The sequence below is a fragment of the Aspergillus wentii genome, assembly GCF_001890725.1.
Source record: "Aspergillus wentii DTO 134E9 unplaced genomic scaffold ASPWEscaffold_3, whole genome shotgun sequence".
In the NCBI taxonomy this organism is placed as follows: domain Eukaryota; kingdom Fungi; phylum Ascomycota; class Eurotiomycetes; order Eurotiales; family Aspergillaceae; genus Aspergillus; species Aspergillus wentii.
The window spans coordinates 4254401-4273414 of NW_024467834.1; the positions used below are offsets into that span (position 1 = coordinate 4254401).

The following is a 19014-nucleotide window of genomic DNA, read 5'->3' on the forward strand; positions in this document are numbered from 1 at the left end:
GCTTTTTACGTTTATAAATTGAAGGTGATCATGGACTCTGTTTGGGTATATGTAACTAGCTATTTTGAGATGGAAAGAGGAGTTTCAAAATGTGATATTCGGGGTTATCGCTACCACAAAGTGGCCAAAATACCCGTAGCTTTTATTGCACCATTTCAACGATTCATGCCTTGATGCAGTCATGGATATCAGTCATGTCTCTGTACTTTGATTAGTTGCTCTGTCATATAATAATTTGCTACGATGTTCTTTCCTAGTATGGCTCAAGCCGTTGAACGCATTACTATTCCTCTATCGATTAGTCAACCTTATCCCCGAGCTTGATCAAGTATAGCCCAAATCGGGAAGCAATGCGTGAGATAGTGGCATCATGATGAGCTAACATGGAGTGATGCCTACAATCAATCCCATAATAAAATACCCGCAGAATTTCTGATTCTCAGCATCAAGCTTTCAACCTTTCAACACGCACGATGATTGAAGAAGAACTGCCACTGTTCAACATTCCCTCCACCTTTCCTTCTTCGACAGCCACCCCAAATGAGGTCCGCACGTACCTAGGTCTGGTCCTCGCCAGCAAACACGACACAAACCCCGACTATGCGAATGAGATAGCGAATAAATGGGTATTGGGTCGTGGCTCTCACCTGCACAAAGCAACACGAGATGACTTTATAACAACATTTGGCCGTGAGGTTGGAGGATATCTATATAGCAGCGTCCAGGAGGATATCTCGTCGAGTTGGTATCATCACCTTTATTGCTTCTTTTCGCATTGTAGGTGCCCACATCACAAGGGCGGGATTGCAGAAACTGACATCCTATAGGGGCGCCACCTGTTTGTACTGTCTTGGCTCTGATCTTTCTGGCCATGGCATGTCTCTATCCCGACCAGTATAAAGGTATGTGTTTGTCACTTCTTGATATTGCCGACACTAATACGTCATAGAATATCTTCGGTATGCATCCTACTGTCTCGGGCCTCCGCTTTTTGCTTGTGCCTTTACTCGGGAGGGCGACCAGCGGGCTGCGATGTGCTTAGGTGGGGGGGTCTGCACGTGTCTTATGGTGGTACTTTTGTTGGTGTGAAGTTGTACGGAATATTGCTACATATATATCTGCTTGGTGTAACTAGCTCACGAGTTATCTCCATAATTTCCAAGGAATATTGCTTTTCAAATCAAGAGCCAAGGTGGCCTGGTAGTCAAGTGGTAACTCTCTGGTCAGACATTAAAATGTCTGGTGGTATGGGGTCCTGCCCCTGTTTATAACTATCTCTATACTAAGTATAATCGGAATTTCTAGGTGGCTTTTAAGAAGTTCCTACTTAGCGTTGTGTTTTCCCTAGTAGAGTGGGATAGAATTATAATTTGCCTGTATCTAGCTGAAGAAAGTCTGCATAGTGGCCTAATAAGAACCATGGCTGCTGCATCAAACTATAATTGAGGAACCAACCAACCAATCAAGAGCCATCCAACTTCCTTCGATAGGAACTCCTTCCACCAACATGGAGTTTATGAACATGAAGGTATCGACGAATACAAACCGTCAAGGCATCCGTAGTCAAGTGTATCTCCAAGGTCTATCTAAGCTTGAGTAATGTCGCTCTGGGAGTACTTGCAGTTGGTGCCATCAGGACCAGAGCCACTCTCAGAAGGCTCATCACCATCAGCGTTGCCTTCATAAGTAACGCAAACATCGTCGACGCCAGAGACAGTGATGCCGCTGAGGGTGGCAGTGTCGTCGTAGTTGGCGTTGATTCCTAGACCTGTTAGTAACTATCTTTGTATTGAAATGGGAAATACATACCGGCAATCTCACTGCCATCCACAGCGTAGATATTCTCCATGACGACATGGCGCGTGGGCATATCATCGCAGTTTCCGCAGCTGCGATACAACTTGCCGAACTTCTCGACGTAGAAGCCAGACACTTCCAGCGTTCCGCCACCATTGTGCTGCAGGACCTTGTCATCCGCATCGAAAGCACCACCGCCGGTGATAGTAGTGGTATCGCCGTCATTCTGCTCCTTGATGGTAAAGGCATCCTCGCAGACAGCACTCCACCAGACGTTGGTCAAAGTACACCCACCGAAACAGTGGACACCCTCCATCTGGTTGGGCCCGATGATAACGTTGGACAGCGATCCACCGTCCTCGATCTCGAACACGGCGTCACTGTCGTCGCCTTCGGATTGGCCTTCGCAGGAGACACCACGGTCGTACATGACCATGCCACCGTCAAAGGTTTCACCGGCAGCAATGGTCTTGACGGCGCTGAGGGTGGAGCTGCCAGAGGAGGCGGGCAATTTGGTTGTCACGCTTCCCTGGACAGCCGCGCTGGTGACGGCGGGAGTGGATGCAGACGAGGGACTGCTCCAGGAGGGAGTACTCGACGGTGCAACGGGGTCTGATGAGCTGTCGGAGTCATCATCGTCGTCGTCGTCATCGTCATCGCGCTTATATTCGAGGTTCGTGACGCGACGGTAGAAAGAAGAACGATCGAAACGACGGACTTGGTTGTGCTCTTCAGTAGGAGCAGCAATGGCGCTGATGGCCGAGGTGGCCAGAATGGCGGAAAGAATTTGGTATCTCATTTTGACGTAAAGAGTGTTATACAAGATGGTGAAAGAATGAAGTATCCTGCCGAACCAGTCGTGGATTATTGAATGATGGAATAGTTATGATAGCTATCTGGACAGGATAAAGCAGGCTTTAAATATTGGTCTTCCGTATGTGATGCCAAGATGGATTCATCAACTCCACACACGATGCCGATCTATATCAACCTATACCTCGTTGAAGGTCTTTACATTGACCATTCATCGAACGACAGACATATCATAGACCGTCCTAGCCACCTCTATCGACGAGATATGATATCTTCGAGACAGACTAGTTTTGGGTGCAGCCGATCGACAGCCAAGAAGAGTCTATCTGGAAATGCCAATGCAGCGTGAAACAGCTTATTTCCCGCCAAGCAGCGGCACAGCTTCACAGCCACACTCTGGGCGCTAAAGTCTGGCTATCATTGCCATATGTTGGATATTTGAACGGGCTTGTATAATCAATATATTACAGTTGGGATATAGCCAAAGTCTAATACAAATTGAGCATAGTATGTCTCCCTGTTTACGATCTTCTCGAAAGAACGGCAGCCACTCTTCAACTCCATGACTCGGTATGAGTCTGCGAAGCAGAGATCATACCGAGTCATGGAGTAATCAAAACATCGTTCTGAATCTTTAAGAACTTATTCAACGTGGTATGCTCAATAGCTACGTTGACTGGACGAATATCCTGCGACACGCTGGGGGCGGATTGTTCCGCAAACATGGTGAAAATTCTCCACGAGTCATACTAATCGGTCGTCCAAAACACGTTGGATGGATGCATCGATCGGCCATCAGTTTCTTGATTCATGCGACCAGCGGGCGGAAGGTCCGGAAGGAATCCACTCACTCGGCCATCGGGGAATTGCCAGTCACAAACTGACTGTCGATATTCGGAGACGAGGGAATCAGGGCCTGTGTTTTGTGTGACGAAGAGTCTGGGTTCTTAATGTCTGCCATGTCCAGCTACCACCACTGGCAAAAAACCCTAGATGCATGAGGTCACACGAAAGAAGTATACTCTTATTTCCACCATGGCAGTTGCTGCGAACGTTTCCGTCGATAATCTAGGCCACAATGCCAGTTACTCGACTATTCAATTTCCGTCATTGTCTGAAACCCGGCTGTCGGTGGAACTGGTATTCTCGAGACAGCTGTTTTATCGACAATGTATTCTGCGGGTCGGAGAGCTGGTCGACGATGTATTCCCTTGCATCGCGTAGATTGTGGGCGCTTTTACCATATCCTTTATCCACCATCGTACGGTAGACGGATCGAAGTAATTCAATTCTGCCTCGAGCTGCACCGGTGCAGATGCAGAATACACCACAAAGAAATGATTCAACGTTAGGAATTGCATATGCACTGGTGGCTACTTTCATTGATTGGAAACGGCAGGGGTTCTCCATAGTAACTATGTCTGTTAGCTGCATATCCAATCAGAATGTAAAACCATACTGGTGCTCCTACACAATCCCCATACTGTGAAACTGTTCATGTAACTGTCAGAGATATTATGGAGAACGCGTCAGATACTTGTCTGCTGAATGCTCTGCGTTTATGACATCATGTAGGAACCTGGTTGGTGGAACTCGGCATTGACCCGGTATCGGTCGTTGGGCCATTAATATTATCCAGATAATATTAAATATCCAAAAGACGTCGGATTTGAATCTGCATAAGGTTACAATTGAGTTTGATGTTAGGTTGAGTGATAAATTTCCTAATCTCTTGGCATCAAATATCATCATGCAAGATTCCACGCCACAAAACATAAATATGTTAAATACAATTTTGCAAATTATCGTGCATTGCTGGGATTGTTGAAATTGTAAGGGAAAGAGAGGGAGCTTTCTCATTCTACTGTGAAGGCTAGAATGGAGTAACCATCGGGCTGAATCAACCACTGTTTCTAGAAATATGTTATCTTCGAAATAGTCTCCGATCCATATATATATTCTCATTAAATGAACGACTATCAAAGAAATGTCTTTCATGACGCATCTAATATCCCTCCTACTCACCGAAAGATGGAAAACGGGAATATTAAATGTGGCTGGCTAAAGTGCTCTGTAAAATGGAGGTGTCAGTAAAATCCGCTCCGTCAACACAGTTTAGCCAATACCATATGCCTTGCTCGCAGCATCATGGTACAGTTCTTCTACAGCAACAGAAAAACCTGCCCACGATGTTAGAATTATGATGTACCCGTGGTTTATGCTGCAGCTGGCGCATGTCTTGCATAGCACTGCATGGATACCACCCTGCCTTTACTGCATCTGGGGTAGTCTTAGGAACGGACCGCGGGGAGTAACCTCATTCGGGGGTGGACTCGGTGCTGATCCATCCGCATTGCTTGCAGAGGCTAGAGAATAATATTGGTAGACTGGCAGTCTACGGATACACGGCTGTCATGTTGTATTGGGGTTGGCCTCTTGGAAGACTAGGATCTTGTGGTGAGCACCATCTTGAGATCAATCCCTAGAAATGCACGTTGTGTTGTAGTACCTCCTACATAAGACCTGCATGCAGTGCCTCGTTGCTGTAAGCTGGACACGCCCAGTCCCCTCCACACCGTTCTACGTCAACAAATACACCCAAATTGTAAGCAAAGTCTTAATATGCAAGACATTCATTCCATGTGTTGTCTTATCCTATTCTGAGTTCAGTGTAGATGCATGCCAACTAAAAAATACTAGTAAATTAAAAGCCGGCTGCACAGCTTGAAGAGATCTAGTGTATAATTAAGAGTAGATTGCTTTTATTGCTAACTATAGTAAATAAGCTATAATAAATGCCCACCAGAACCTATAGGTATCTAGTAATATTAGAGAACCCTGAAATTCTAGTATATCCAACCCTCATCCAGAATATTTAAGTCCGGCTCCTGAAGTAACCCCATTATAGCCCGGTTACTAGAGAACCAGCCATCCAACTCTGCCTCATTTCCCATCCACATCATCGGCTCCTCCCTCTGCTTGTCTTGATGTCCGATAGAATCATGTCCAGGGTCTGTGTTCAGAGACTGCACCTGTTGATGGACGTCACCCGAACCAGGTGCCGGTAGTCCCAATGCAGCAAGGTGTTGATCCATCTCGGCACATGCTGCTGTCTGTTCTGGCTGCTGGGATGTGCGGAACTCTACGTAGCGCAACGCGACGTTGTAGAGGACTAGGAAAAGACGGTACATTCGGGCGGCAGCATCTGAGACGGTGGGTGCGGATGTGATGGATTCGACAAAGGCCTGTAGGTGAGGTAGGTAACTTTCATCTCGGGTTTCGATGATGTGGCAGAATATGACGATGAATGGCGAAAAGGGTGCGAAGAGGAGGGTCCTTGTGGAGAAGATGGAGTTGGTTGATGTTATCATTCGGAGATGGAGTTTCTTACCAATGAATATACTTGGAGAAGTAGATAGGGTGGTTCCTGTGGATCACGTGCATACAGTCATGATGTCTCTGCAACGTGGCTTGGGCAGCTTTGATGCAGTTTGAGCTGAAACTGGTGGACGATTCTTTGGTGGGCGGAGCGGCCCGATAAACCAGCGTGAGAAGAGAGAGACGGAGGATGTCGTCCGAGACAGCGAAAAAATCCATCAAGTCTTCTCCAGAGTTCTGCTTGGCAGCTCTGATCCATTGATTCTATGCGGTATCAGAAAGCTTCTTTGCTCAGCCTACGGTGACTTACATGGGTTTCTTGCGTTGCCTTTTCCAACTCCCGTAGGTCATTGACCAGCATTTGTACTCTCTCTTGCCGCACTTTATCAGGCTGAGCAATTGAGGAAGGGCTGTATAACGTCGCATATATGCTGCCCTGGCATCGCGCAGATTCGATCCACAAAGGAAAGTAAGCCATAACAGGTGCGTTGCAGTTGTCCGCTGAGGGTCGCGGTACTGTGATTTCACAGTCGGGAATAGTTGACGCTCGGCCAAGGCGAAGTGATAAGCTCTTGTCGAGAAAGTAGACGCCCCAGAAGAGAAAGCGTTTGTATTGTATGGTCTCTGGCGAGTCGAGCTTCATGGATGAATTCCGATGATAGCCCAGTGTCTGGCATAACTCAGATGCCTTGGATGAAAATGTCCAGGACATAGAAGGCTTTGAACGCTCGACGAAGTGGAAAGCCTTTGATTGGTCAGATTGAGCCTCGGGTTTCATGAAGAGATACTGACACCGAAAGTGAGTGCAAGAATTGTGCTCGAGTTTGCAGGTAGATGCAGAGGCAGACCAGCCAGTGCAGTTTCTAAATTTCTTTCGCATAGACGAGCATAGCCAAAGTATTCTTCCCTATGTTCCTCGGATAGTTCAAAAGCGTAGTCCCAGAACAGAGAGTGCAGGCCGGCGTTTACAGATATTAGATCTGCCTCGGGATAATCACCGGAGAAATAGACACCGACACACATATCTGAAAATTGATTTAATTGAATAAATTCATAGATCCAGCCGGTACCGGCGAGGGTCTGGGCTAAGCAACCACCGGGTTAGATATTATATGTGCTCATAACAGTCAAAATTGGTACTCACATTTTGCAAGACGTATCAGGGCAACAGCTTTCTCAATGGGAGGAAGCTCGCAACCTTGGAGTCGGAGGCGGGGAGTAGGTGGCAAGTGAGTGCCAACTATTTCGCTCGATGTGGTCTGCTTTTTGAGTGTAGCAACAGTATGGGCCAGTGCATCTAGAGTCTGACGCAGCTCTAGACTGCAATCATGCACAGAATCCGTGCTCAGGAAGTTTTGCAGAAATTCGTTTGCAAAAGCAGAGTGGGCAGTCAATGAAGAGTCCCCTTCCACGAGTGGCCCAGCGGCCGAGTCGCCCTGGGGTGCATGGCTGGATACTCCTGGCGTCGAATGTGACTCGTTGGATGGTGTTTGTGTACTCCGTGGTAGCCCAGGCCGTTCGGTGTCAGGCCGACTTACTTTGAGATCGTGCAAAATCCCAATGATGCCGTCGAGTTGGCGTTCGATGTGGTCGATTTTTCTTTCACTATAGGATCAGACGATGGTCATTCAGGTGTATTCGAAAATGTAAGTAAGGCCCAGCGCATACTAGAAAGGAGTAAAGTGGATGCGAGTGCGTTTCTCCTTGACCTTAATCTCGGCATAGGTACACTCAATGTTCTTTTGCTCACAATGCTCACAAGGATACTGTCGGTTACACCGTATCTAGGGCAAATCAGGCTTCGATGTATCAGTCGTGATGTCGCGCTCAGACATACCTTGCGAATTCGACAAGTATCGCACTGGTCATGAGTTAACGATGGCGATGAAGAATTTAGAGTCCAAATGGATCACCAACAGCTCGCGTCATGAGAGTATTCGGGCTTGTCGAGGATACGCCGTCGGGATCATCAGATCCACCCAGAGCATGAGGATCCTCCATGACGATAACGCAAAACACGACCCCTTGGAGGTTGACGGTCGGGGAATTGAAACGTCGAGACCCAAATCTGCTATTGAGATCATGAGTCACGTGGTCTAGCGGTGGCCCAGTAGCCCAATTATCGGCCCTATTCCCAAAGCAGTGCCCGCCTGGAAAGGCCTTAAAATGACTCAAAGCATGGGTGGATATTGACCCATGGTTATGGGTGGGCCCGGGGCCCGTGGCAGCCGTCTCCGAGAGCCGTTAGCCCTATTCTGCATACTTCCTATACGGACACCGTGGAGTCCGCCCCGAAAGTTCCTCCCGACAAGTCGTAGTATATAAGTTATAAAATGGAGCCCCTGATAATTGATGATTATACTCAGCGTTTGAATAATTCCCTTTGTCAAGTGGAAAGAAAAAAAGGGTTTCTGCAGAAGTACCTCTCATGGATACCGAGGCCATCGACAGCGAAAAGACCGCTGCAGCAGCTACACCAGACGAGCCTGAAGGCTCTTTCGCCGCCTACAAGCGAATCTTCCAGTATGCCGGTCCGTTGGAGCTCTCCTTACAGGCCGTCGCATCCTTCGCAGCCATTGGTTCCGGTGCCGGCATCGCCTTCCAACCCCTCATCATAGGCCGGTTTATCACCACCCTCACCGACTTCACATCCTCGCACTCCTCGCAATCCCAACTTCGCTCGGAAGCTTCAAAGCTAGCTCTTTACTTCTTCTACCTTGGAATTGCCCGCTTCGTCCTATCTTATATCTACAACACGCTTTTCACATACACTTCGCACATCATTACTCGCAATATTCGGCATGACTTTTTCAAATCGGCTCTTCGCCAGGAAGTGGCTTTCTTTGATTCTGGAACTGGTGGCTCGATTGCGACCCAAGCTACATCTAACGGTCGCATGATTCAAGGCGGAATTAGTGAAAAACTCGGTCTCGTCTTCCAAGCCATCTCGGCGTTCATCACTGCTTTCATCATTGCCTTTGTGGTTCAATGGAAGCTTACCCTTATCTGCCTCTGCATTGCCCCGGCGACTCTTGTCGTGAATGGTGTTGCGGGAGGTTTCATGGGAGGCTATGAGAATCAGATCCTCGAGATCAACTCAAAGGCCAACGCCTTTTGTGAGAGCGTTCTCTCTAGTGTGCGGACTGCGCATGCCTTTGAAATTCGAGACCGGCTGGTTGACAAATTTGACGAGTACCTGTCCTTGGCTCATACGATTGGCAGCAAGCTTTCCATCATTTTCGGGGTTTTTTTCTCGGCGGAGTACTGCATCGTCTATTTGGGCTATGGTTTAGCCTTCTGGCAAGGTATCCGCATGTTGTCTGGAGGAGAGATTGTGGAAACTGGAGGCATCTTTACGTGAGCTCTGCTACCTGAACGGCTATGGATTTCTGCTAACAATCAAGTGTCATCATGTCGGTCATTATTGCCGCTACCCAGCTGACTATGCTGGCTCCGTACATGGTCGACTTCACCCGCTCCGCTACGGCGGCATCGAAGCTATTCACATTGATTGATCGCAAATCCGAAATTGATCCGTATGACAATACCGGGCATCAAGCGTCTGAGGTTGTAGGGGAAATGGAGTTCGACAATGTTACTTTTGCTTACCCTACTCGGCCTGGAGTGAAGGTTCTGGACAGATTCTCCATGAGAGCCCAAGCTGGCAAAGTTACTGCCCTGGTGGTGAGTTCATCATGAAAAATGGTCACTGTTTGAAGCTAAATTTGCCTAGGGGCAATCTGGTTCTGGAAAGAGTACGATTGTCGGCCTTCTGGAGCGTTGGTATAACCCTCAGTCCGGAATCATCAAATTAGATGGCCACCCAATCGACCAATTGAATCTCAGCTGGCTCCGAAAAAATGTCCGTCTCGTCCAGCAAGAGCCAGTCCTCTTCCAGGGCACTGTTTTCGAAAATATCAAACAAGGACTGGTGGGTACAAATTGGGAATATGCTCCGAAAGATGAACAAATGGAACGAATCCAAGAAGCAGCCACCATGGCCTTTGCGCACGATTTTATCGCCGGCCTCCCGAATGGTTATGAGACCGAGATCGGCCAGCGTGGTGGCCTTTTGTCTGGCGGACAAAAGCAAAGAATTGCAATTGCTCGCAGTATTGTTTCTCAACCCAAAGTTCTTATCCTAGATGAGGCCACCAGTGCCCTGGATCCGCATGCCGAAAGTGTGGTTCAAAAGGCCTTGGATAGGGCTTCAGAAGGCCGCACTACAATCGTCATTGCTCATAAGCTTGCGACCATCCGAAAGGCTGACAACATCATCGTGATGAAGAAGGGATGTATCGTCGAGCATGGAACACACGATTCTTTGCTTGCCCGTGACGGCACATATGCTCAACTGGTGAGAGTCCAAGACTTGGCTGTTTCAAGTCGCGGATGGCAATCGAAACCAGAATTGGAATCGGTCAATGCCTCGAAAGCAGAGACTGCGTCCAAACTCTCAGTCCCAACTTCATGCGTCTCGGTTGACAAGAGCAACGGAAATATGCCGCAGAAAGAGTACGCCAACTACGATGACTACAAGCAGCGAAACATTATCTTCGTCATCTATCGTCTTCTCCGGGCAACCCCCGAGCTTAGCTTTGTGTACTGTCTGGTATTAGCTGGATGTATAGTTGGTGGTAAGTAATATGCCATGATGCCATTACCTTCTAATAACAAAAATAGGAGCGACTTTCCCTGGCCAAGCGATTCTGCTATCTCGTGTGGTTGATATCCTCACCCTGCCATCAACGGAATTAGAACAGCAGGGAAACTTCCTGGCAACCATGTTCATCGTGCTTGCCGCTGGCTGTCTAGTATCTTATTTCATTCTCGGCTATGCAACCAACACTGTCGCCCAACATTTCGGCCACAAACTCCGGAAACAATGTCTCCATGACATCCTCCAACAAGATCTTCAATTTTTCGATCGCGATGAGAATAGTACTGGCGCACTTGTTGCGCGCGTGGATTCGAACCCACAGGCTATCCTCGAGCTGATGGGCTATAATATCGGTCTTGTACTGATCGCCGCCCTGAATCTTTTTGCATGTTCTGTTTTGGCACTCGTCTATTCTTGGAAACTTGGTCTTGTGGTGATATGTGCTGGTCTGACTCCGTTGGTGGGCTCAGGCTATTTGAAGATCAGGCTAGACGCCAAGTTTGATCGTGATACTTCAAAGCGCTACATGATGAGCGCGTCCATTGCGTCAGAGGCTGTCACTTCGATCCGCACGATTGCGTCGCTTGCTATTAAGCATACTGTATTGGAGAGGTACACCAGAGAGTTGGATGAAGCATTGGCGGACTTGAAGCGTCCGTTATTCAAGGTGATGGTGAGCTTTGCCTTCACGCAGTCCGCAGAATACTGGTTCATGGCTCTTGGCTTCTGGTATGGATGTCGCCTGCTGTCGCTGGATCAGGTTACCCTTTACGCCTTCTTTGTCGCCTTTCTGGGGGTCTTCTTCTCCGGCCAAAGCGCATCGCAGCTCTTTCAATATTCCACTAGCATCACGAAAGGTGTCAACGCCGCCAACTACCTCTTCTGGCTCAATGACCTCCAGCAAACAGTGCGGGAGACAGATAAATCCCGTGAAAATGGCCCTGGCGCAGCAGACACCATTGATCTGGACAATGTCAAGTTTTCCTATCCTCTTCGACCCGACATCCCTATTCTGAAAGGCCTTGATCTGAGCGTACGTTATCACTCTTGTCTTCACGAATCGAAACTAAATTCCACAGTTGAAAAAAGGCCAATTCATAGCCCTCGTCGGCTCATCCGGATGTGGCAAATCAACAGTTATAGCTCTTCTAGAAAGATTCTACGATCCATCAGCCGGCTCGATCAAACTCGATTCCTCTCCCCTACCGAGCTTCAACCCACGCCTCTACCGCAAGATCGTCGCCCTCGTACAGCAAGAACCAGATCTATTCCCAGTCTCTATCCGTGAAAACGTCGCTTTTGGCCTAAGCCATGACAATTCCACTGATCTTGAGGTAGAACATTGTCAGATCGAGTCTGCCCTTCGAGCTGCCAATGCGTGGGACTTTGTCTCATCTCTCCCCGATGGGTTGGCTACATCTGTTGGGTTTGGTGGATCACAGCTGTCCGGTGGTCAGAGGCAGCGTATTGCAATTGCGAGAGCACTGATCCGAGATCCAAAGATTCTTCTTCTTGATGAGGCCACTAGTGCACTTGATACGGAGAGTGAGCGGGCTGTGCATGCTGCCCTTGCTGCGGCTAAGGATGGACGTCGCATCACAGTAGCCGTTGCGCATCGTCTTAGTACTGTCAAGGATGCGGATATGATCTGTGTATTCCATGAGGGTAACATTAAGGAGATGGGATCACATTCTGATTTAATTGCGACTGGTGGATTGTATAGCAAGATGTGTGAGGCTCAGGCTTTGGACTAGAGGGCGGGCTTCGCGGGTTGGGAACGCAACGCTTCAAATTAGATACTACAACTACCCTCATCATTTTTATTTAGATAGTAATATTAGCTATAGACTACCTAGAATAGGTATCTAGGGAACCTAATATATATACAGCTATATAATATATGGCCGCATGGCGTAACTGCTTATATATATATCTGTAATGATGCTCTTAGGGCTCCAGTCATATCATTATCATGCACATTTTGCAACCAGTTAGACCAATCCATCACTTAAAATAGATAATTATCGTATCTAACCATCCAGTATGTGTAGTTCATCTCGAGGATAGACGATTTCTGCCTCAGGCATACTTTGCACCTCAGGCAAACACGGCAAATCCCCGCATCCGGAGCGCAACACCGCGTTTCAATTCATCACCATCAATCATCCAATGGATTGCAATAATAATGAATGAACCACGGCAAAAAGGATCAGGGCGGCAGAGACGGCCTCGAGTCCCAGAGTCACTGCGGAAGAGAACTGCGCGGGCGTAAGTGGGGGATTCGTGTGGTGAAAAGTCTGCTGACTGGGTTAGATGCATGCCGTGTCGACAGCATAAACAGAAATGTACTTCACTTCGATATACTAGTTTATGGAGACTGATTGTTACAGGTAATGGAGGTGTGCCATGTGCACGATGTCAGCAGTACAGCAGGACATGTTTTGAGGGTCCACCACCAGATATGAGGTATGACCACGCACAATTCATTGGACTGAATTAATTCGTGCAGCACAGATAAAGACCGACATATGAAGCGCATTATTCGACACTTTCTGGGCGATATATCCTTTGACGCTGGCAGTCTGGAGGAAGTAGCAGACAATCTCGAAAATAGCCATCAAGATGAAGAAAAAGACGAGATATCAGAAAGCTATTCTCTGGATCCTCTTTCGACAAACACGATGCGTATGTCCTCCCGGTTTATATTGATATACGCTGACTAGGTAGACTACTCTGGCGAATTCTCCTACTGGAACTTTTCCAAAATGATCCAACGCAGATTGCAAAGCCTGGGCAATGTCCCTGATAATGAGGTACATCTTTCGGAATCATAGATGAGCGTAACTAACAGCTTAGGATGAACCCGACCGATCATTCAGAGCAACTGGCCTTCAATCGTCCAGTTCCTGTATATCTTCAGCCATGATGTACTTTCCACCACGCAACATTGCTGAATTCCTCACCGACACGTTCCTCGAGTTCGCGCAGACCAACTACTACTATTTTGACGAGACAACCTTTCGTCAAAAGCTCGAGTACTACTACACTAACAAGCAGCCACTGACGATCCACGATGCAGGCTGGGTCTGCACTCTCCTCATGACGTTGGCGGTTGGGACGCAGTTTGCTTATATGCAGACGAAACCCGCGCATGGAACGCCTGTGTCTGAGAATATTCCGGACGACCATGTTGGACTTGAATTGTATCGGTTCTCGTGTCGGTTGATTCCGGACTTGATCACGATTGCGTCTGTGGAGACTGTGCAGGCCTTTTTGCTGTTGGGGATTTATACGCTACCGATTGATACGTCTGGGCTGGCGTATACCTATTATGGGCTTGCGATTAAGATGGCCGTTCAGAATGGAATGCATCGCAGGTTTTACAGGAGGAATGCCGATATCACGACTGTTGAGTTGCGCAATCGGCTGTGGTGGTCTGCATACTCCTTAGAATGGTATGGATCCCTACCTGTTGGTTGTAACTGCTAACCATTCCAGTCGGATCAGCATTCTCCATGGACGGCCTGTATCTGTGTCCTCAGCAGAAACAGACGCAGACATGCCAGTTGATATACCATCAATCACATCTTCTCGTGTTTCGAATCTGCCCAACTTCACAGCGGTCATCTTCCTCACCAGCCGTCTTTCAGAAGCATGCAACACCATCAAATCTCTCCGTCGATGCCCTCGAAACCATCAAAGTGGATATCTTGACAAGCTAACAACTATCCGCTCTCGACTCCGTGCCTGGTGGTCGTCTCTTCCATCCCAGACTCACTGTCGAGATCTCAATCCGGATGGACCTCTATTCCGCTGCAATGTCCATCTCGAGCTCAACTATACCACTGCCACGATCTACATGGGGAGACCTTTTATATTCTCTCACCAGTCAGGCGAGGAATCGCCGAGCTCGACGCGTTCGGATCCAATGACTGATCTACGCGTTGATTCCTTGAATGCTGCGATCAGAGCGATCGAGCTGTGCCAGTTACTACAGAACTCAGGTGGATTAGCTCGAGTATCCTATACCGAGTTTAATGCGTGTCGAGCTGCTTTGCTAGCGCTGATTGCACACGGTCTGAACGAAGCAACCGATGCGATATCAACATCGCTCACGCAAGGAATGTCCTTGATCCGACAGATGTGTGTTGGGCTGGAATCCGCCCGATCAGAAGTCGCTGTTATTGAAGCACTTGAAAGAGCCAGACAGCGATTAAACAGCCGGAGCCAGACAGAAAATACAGTGACTGAGGCATCGGGATATGATCAGTTCAGGCAATGGGCGAGACTGTGGCGGTCGGAGCCAGTGACTTCAACACCCGATCTAGAGTTGCAGACGGACACGACAGTCCCTTCCTTTGATGGCTTCTTCTCGTCATTCCCGAACGAGTTGAATGCGTTCGCCGCCATTCCGGGATCGGAGGAGAATCTCTCACTCGGAAGCAACTGGATGGATGAACTGCAGATCCCGGATGATCCGTTGAATTTGGATTCTGCAATGTGATGAATATAACTGTACATTGCTATGAATATACGAATACATTCTCTTCCGATGTGATAATGCTATCCCGATCGGTGCCCCTCCGATCGGGTGCATGTACCCGAATCATCCCCGCATCCGGATAAGCAGATACGACCGTATTAATTGACTCACGACGATAAGAATACCACATAAATATCGAGATATCCAACTCTGTATCCTACATCATCAAATCAAATATCATATATCATATCAGCACCATGTCCCTCTCCGCCTACCGCCTCCTCTCCTTCGATGTCTACGGCACTCTCGTCGACTGGGAAGGCGGCATCCTCGCAGCCCTCCAGCCTCTCCTGAACAAATCCACCGAGAAATACTCTCGCCAGCATCTGCTTACCGTCTATCATGAGCTCGAAAGAGAACAGCAGACCCAAACACCCGATATGCCCTATTCGCAGCTCTTAGCGACGATTTACGCCCCCTTCGCTGCACGCCTTTCCCTCCCCGCACCATCCGAAGAAGAATCGCAAGAATTCGGAAACTCGGTTGGAAAGTGGCCTGCGTTTCCGGATACGATTGATGCACTGAAGAGATTGGCAAAACAATATAAACTTGTCGTTCTATCGAATGTGGATAGAGGGTCGTTCGCAAAGACGAATGCGGGGAGTCTGCAAGGCTTCCCATTCGATCTGATCATCACGGCGCAGGATGTGGGGTCGTATAAGCCGGATCTGCGCAACTTTGAGTATATGCTTGGATCTGTCAAGGACAAGTTTGGTGTCACTCCAGAGCAGGTGCTGCAGACTGCGCAGAGCCAGTTTCACGATCATCATCCGGCGAAGAAGATGGGACTCAAGTCAGTGTGGATTGTGAGGCCGGGTGCGACGATGGGCAATTTGGAGGATAATATCTACGATTGGAAGTTTGATACTCTAGGGGAGATGGCGGATGCGTTGGAGAGAGGACAGTAGGTAGAGGGTCTGGATTGTTTATAAAAAATGAATTCCAAGTTGATATCTGGAAGCCCTCATGTTGTAAACGGGCATTGATGATGTCAGTCTCGCGATAGAGAATTGCAATAAACATGCAGTGTTGTCTTGCGTCGCATTCATGTCGGTCCTGGGGCACATTTCAGTAGAGCATTCACGATAGACAATTTCCCATCAATACATGCCTTGCATAGAGCTGAATTGAGGTCATTCACATTTGCAGCCCAAATTGTTTTTTGGACGGCTTTGATTGAATCAGAGGCACATGTAGCCTGAAGATCCGACCTTGTTTGTCCATACATTATTTGGATAGCTTAAGGAATTACAATGATAAACGCTCCTATCTTGGTCAAATGTTTGTTTAAATTCGACACCGCTGGGACCAAAGGATGTCCTGGTTGCTGCCTTGCCAGTGTCTGCCTAGCTGTGGGGTTGCCTGAGACACCCAATGTTGACATTATTTACATTAGCCGATAGTATCATTTTGCGATCATATATTTCAATTCCATTAGTATTCTTCTTGCATTATTTCATTCTTTAGCCTGGACATAGAGCACTCACATTGACCATAAGTATAGGCCAGCAGCATACCAGCGCTGCGCTATACCGTCACTGAACACCATTGTTGAAAAGATAGTATGCTCATTAAAGGGAGAGTTTTAGGAATTGTTCAAGCCCAAACAATATACATAATAATGATTGAGTTGAGAAAACATCGTCATATTCTGGCCCCGCTGAGGTTCAGCTTCAGCTGAAGCGCGATCCTCGCCACCCCACCTTTATTTCAGCTCGACGTCCACGTGGCGTTGGCGATCTTCAGCTGAGATTCAGATTCAAGAAATTTAAATTCTGCTCTCGCCCACGTTCAGCGTTGATAAAATGCTTACTTGAAAAGCAACACCCATCAAATCGAACCATCCCCACCCAATCACCAGTCTCACCGCTACTTGATCATGTCGAAGAAACTTGAGGACGCCCTCGATCATATCCGCAATCTTGAACCAGAGTCTCGTGATCTAGCTTACAAGACGCTATCCTGGGTTCTCATCTCCAAACAGCCCCTCACGACAGTCCAATTGCAGCATGCCCTCGCAGTGAAACCGGGCCAGAGAGTTCTTGATCGGGGTAGCTTTCATGATGTTTCGGAAATTGTACCCCTCTGCGCTGGTTTAATAGCCCTCAATGATCAGAGTAACATTATTCATGTTCATCCCAAGTTTCAAAAATATCCGATGGACAGTTGGCTGCAGGAGTACCCAGAGGCGACGGACTACATCGGAAATGCATCTACTACATACCTATTCTTGGACGTCCTCCGGGGTGGTCCATGCAAGAGCGACGAAGAGTATGAATCGCGACTTGAAAAATATCCATTGTTGGAAGTCGCAGCGAATAATTTGGGAATGTCGCCGGAGCCCGAAATCATCGATGACCTTGAACAGTTCCTGAATTGTCACGGAGCAATCCAGAGCTGCGTCCAGGCAATCTTTTCGTCTGCTTCTTTTCATGGCCTCCGCAGTCAAGGATACCCGAAAGACGTGACAGCACTGCACATTCTGGCTCATCTCAATTGGCCTCACCTAACAGCAACATGGATCGAGCGTGGTCACTCTGTGAATGCCCTGGACAGCAACCATTCCACCCCATTATCCTGGGCTATCCAGCGGGGAAGTATAAGCGTGGCAGAGGTTTTACTGAAAAACGGCGCCGATCCAAACAAGATGAATACAGATGGCCTATCGCCGTTGCATTTCGCGGCAAAGGACGGAGATCAGACGACGGTTCAATTGCTGCTGGACAGCGGTGCTGTGGCCAACGAGGAGGGCAGATGGGGTCCTAGTCCACTGGAGCTCGCAGCGCTTTACGGCAAGGAGGAAATGGCTTTCAAACTCTTGGGAGCCAGAGTGTCAGATATAAATGATCGAAATGAACGAGATTCTCGAACCCTACTGTCCTACGCCGTCGAGGGTGGATGTGTACGACTGGCAAAACATTTATTGGACAACGGCATTGATCTGGAATTGAGGGATACGCAAGGCCGTACAGCGCTATCGTACGTTGCTGGTCGAGGGAGTCGAGAATTGACGGATTTATTGCTTCAACGAGGAGCACAGGTTGACAGCAAGGATGAAGATAACCGGGGTCCCCTGTCATGGGCAGCGGTGGACGGAAATTTATATGTCATCCTCTGTCTCGTAAATGCCGGAGCGGAGATAGATGGCAAGAGCATCGTTGACCAACGAACGCCTTTGTATTACGCTGCATCGAATGGCAGCGTTGGAGCAGTGGGACAGCTTCTGGAGCATGGAGCGAATGGGCATTATAAAAGTATCGACGGTTCAACGCCCTTATGCTCTGCAGCTCAAAGGGGGCATTTGGACGTGGTGCAGTTGTTGCTGGACAACGGGGCACAGGCCGATGAGAGAACAAATCAGGGCCGAAGTCTGTTATCTTTGGCTGCTGAAGGAGGCCATCTTTCTGTCGTGCGATTACTTCTGGATAAAAGGGCACAACCCGACTCCATGTGCACCCACAATCGCAGTCCGTTGTTATATGCAGCAATGAATGGACATGCAGATGTCGTCCAGTGTTTAATTAGCCACGGCGTCGAAGTCAATTCTATTGACAGGAAAGCTGGCTCGCCCTTGGCCTATGCAGCAGAGAACCAACACTATACCGTGATGCGCCTGTTGCTCGACGCCAAAGCAACGAACGATGGCATTGGCTTCAAAGGCAACACTGCGCTTTCATACGTCGCTATGCGCGGTAAGCACTCTTTGGCTCAACAAATGCTGGATCAGGGCGCCAATCCAGACACACCCAACAAATTCGGCCAGACTCCTCTCGCATTTGCAGCGAAAGGAAGACATCCCCAGATTGTGCAGCTGCTTCTCAGC

The 19014-nt window shown here is 48.2% G+C and overlaps 6 protein-coding genes across 6 annotated transcripts; 4 read left to right on the forward strand and 2 right to left on the reverse strand.

Moving 5' to 3' along the window:
- Nucleotides 1-473: 473 nt before the first annotated feature.
- Nucleotides 474-1089, forward strand: ASPWEDRAFT_171430 (uncharacterized protein; the record flags this gene model as incomplete). Its single annotated transcript, XM_040830789.1, has 3 exons — nt 474-777; nt 828-902; nt 950-1089. 3 exons carry the CDS (start codon nt 474-476, stop codon nt 1087-1089), a joined length of 519 nt encoding a protein of 172 aa, XP_040691654.1.
- Nucleotides 1090-1372: 283 nt separating this feature from the next.
- Nucleotides 1373-3571, reverse strand: ASPWEDRAFT_59238 (pectate lyase; the record flags this gene model as incomplete). Its single annotated transcript, XM_040838438.1, has 3 exons — nt 1373-1762; nt 1810-2372; nt 3462-3571. 3 exons carry the CDS (start codon nt 3569-3571, stop codon nt 1587-1589), a joined length of 849 nt encoding a protein of 282 aa, XP_040691655.1. The 3' UTR covers nt 1373-1586.
- A 1815-nt stretch (nt 3572-5386) lies between these two features.
- On the reverse strand, nt 5387-7989 carry ASPWEDRAFT_182763 (uncharacterized protein; the record flags this gene model as incomplete). Its single annotated transcript, XM_040831944.1, has 8 exons — nt 5387-5946; nt 6002-6252; nt 6299-6733; nt 6781-7073; nt 7133-7593; nt 7657-7772; nt 7826-7849; nt 7906-7989. 8 exons carry the CDS (start codon nt 7987-7989, stop codon nt 5457-5459), a joined length of 2154 nt encoding a protein of 717 aa, XP_040691656.1. The 3' UTR covers nt 5387-5456.
- Nucleotides 7990-8416: 427 nt separating this feature from the next.
- ASPWEDRAFT_59240 (ABC transporter ATP-binding protein) lies at nt 8417-12402 on the forward strand (the record flags this gene model as incomplete). Its single annotated transcript, XM_040838439.1, has 5 exons — nt 8417-9345; nt 9393-9672; nt 9722-10625; nt 10672-11681; nt 11728-12402. The coding sequence occupies 5 exons, from the start codon at nt 8417-8419 to the stop codon at nt 12400-12402; spliced, it is 3798 nt and encodes a 1265-aa protein (XP_040691657.1).
- Nucleotides 12403-12833: 431 nt separating this feature from the next.
- ASPWEDRAFT_739287 (Zn(II)2Cys6 transcription factor) lies at nt 12834-15270 on the forward strand (the record flags this gene model as incomplete). Its single annotated transcript, XM_040839403.1, has 7 exons — nt 12834-12916; nt 12962-12993; nt 13039-13114; nt 13158-13333; nt 13376-13461; nt 13505-14103; nt 14147-15270. The coding sequence occupies 7 exons, from the start codon at nt 12834-12836 to the stop codon at nt 15150-15152; spliced, it is 2058 nt and encodes a 685-aa protein (XP_040691658.1). The 3' UTR covers nt 15153-15270.
- Nucleotides 15271-15388: 118 nt separating this feature from the next.
- Nucleotides 15389-16099, forward strand: ASPWEDRAFT_27298 (putative haloalkanoic acid dehalogenase; the record flags this gene model as incomplete). The annotated part of the gene is made up of 1 exon (XM_040832979.1): nt 15389-16099. The coding sequence occupies one exon, from the start codon at nt 15389-15391 to the stop codon at nt 16097-16099; it is 711 nt and encodes a 236-aa protein (XP_040691659.1).
- Nucleotides 16100-19014: the final 2915 nt, after the last annotated feature.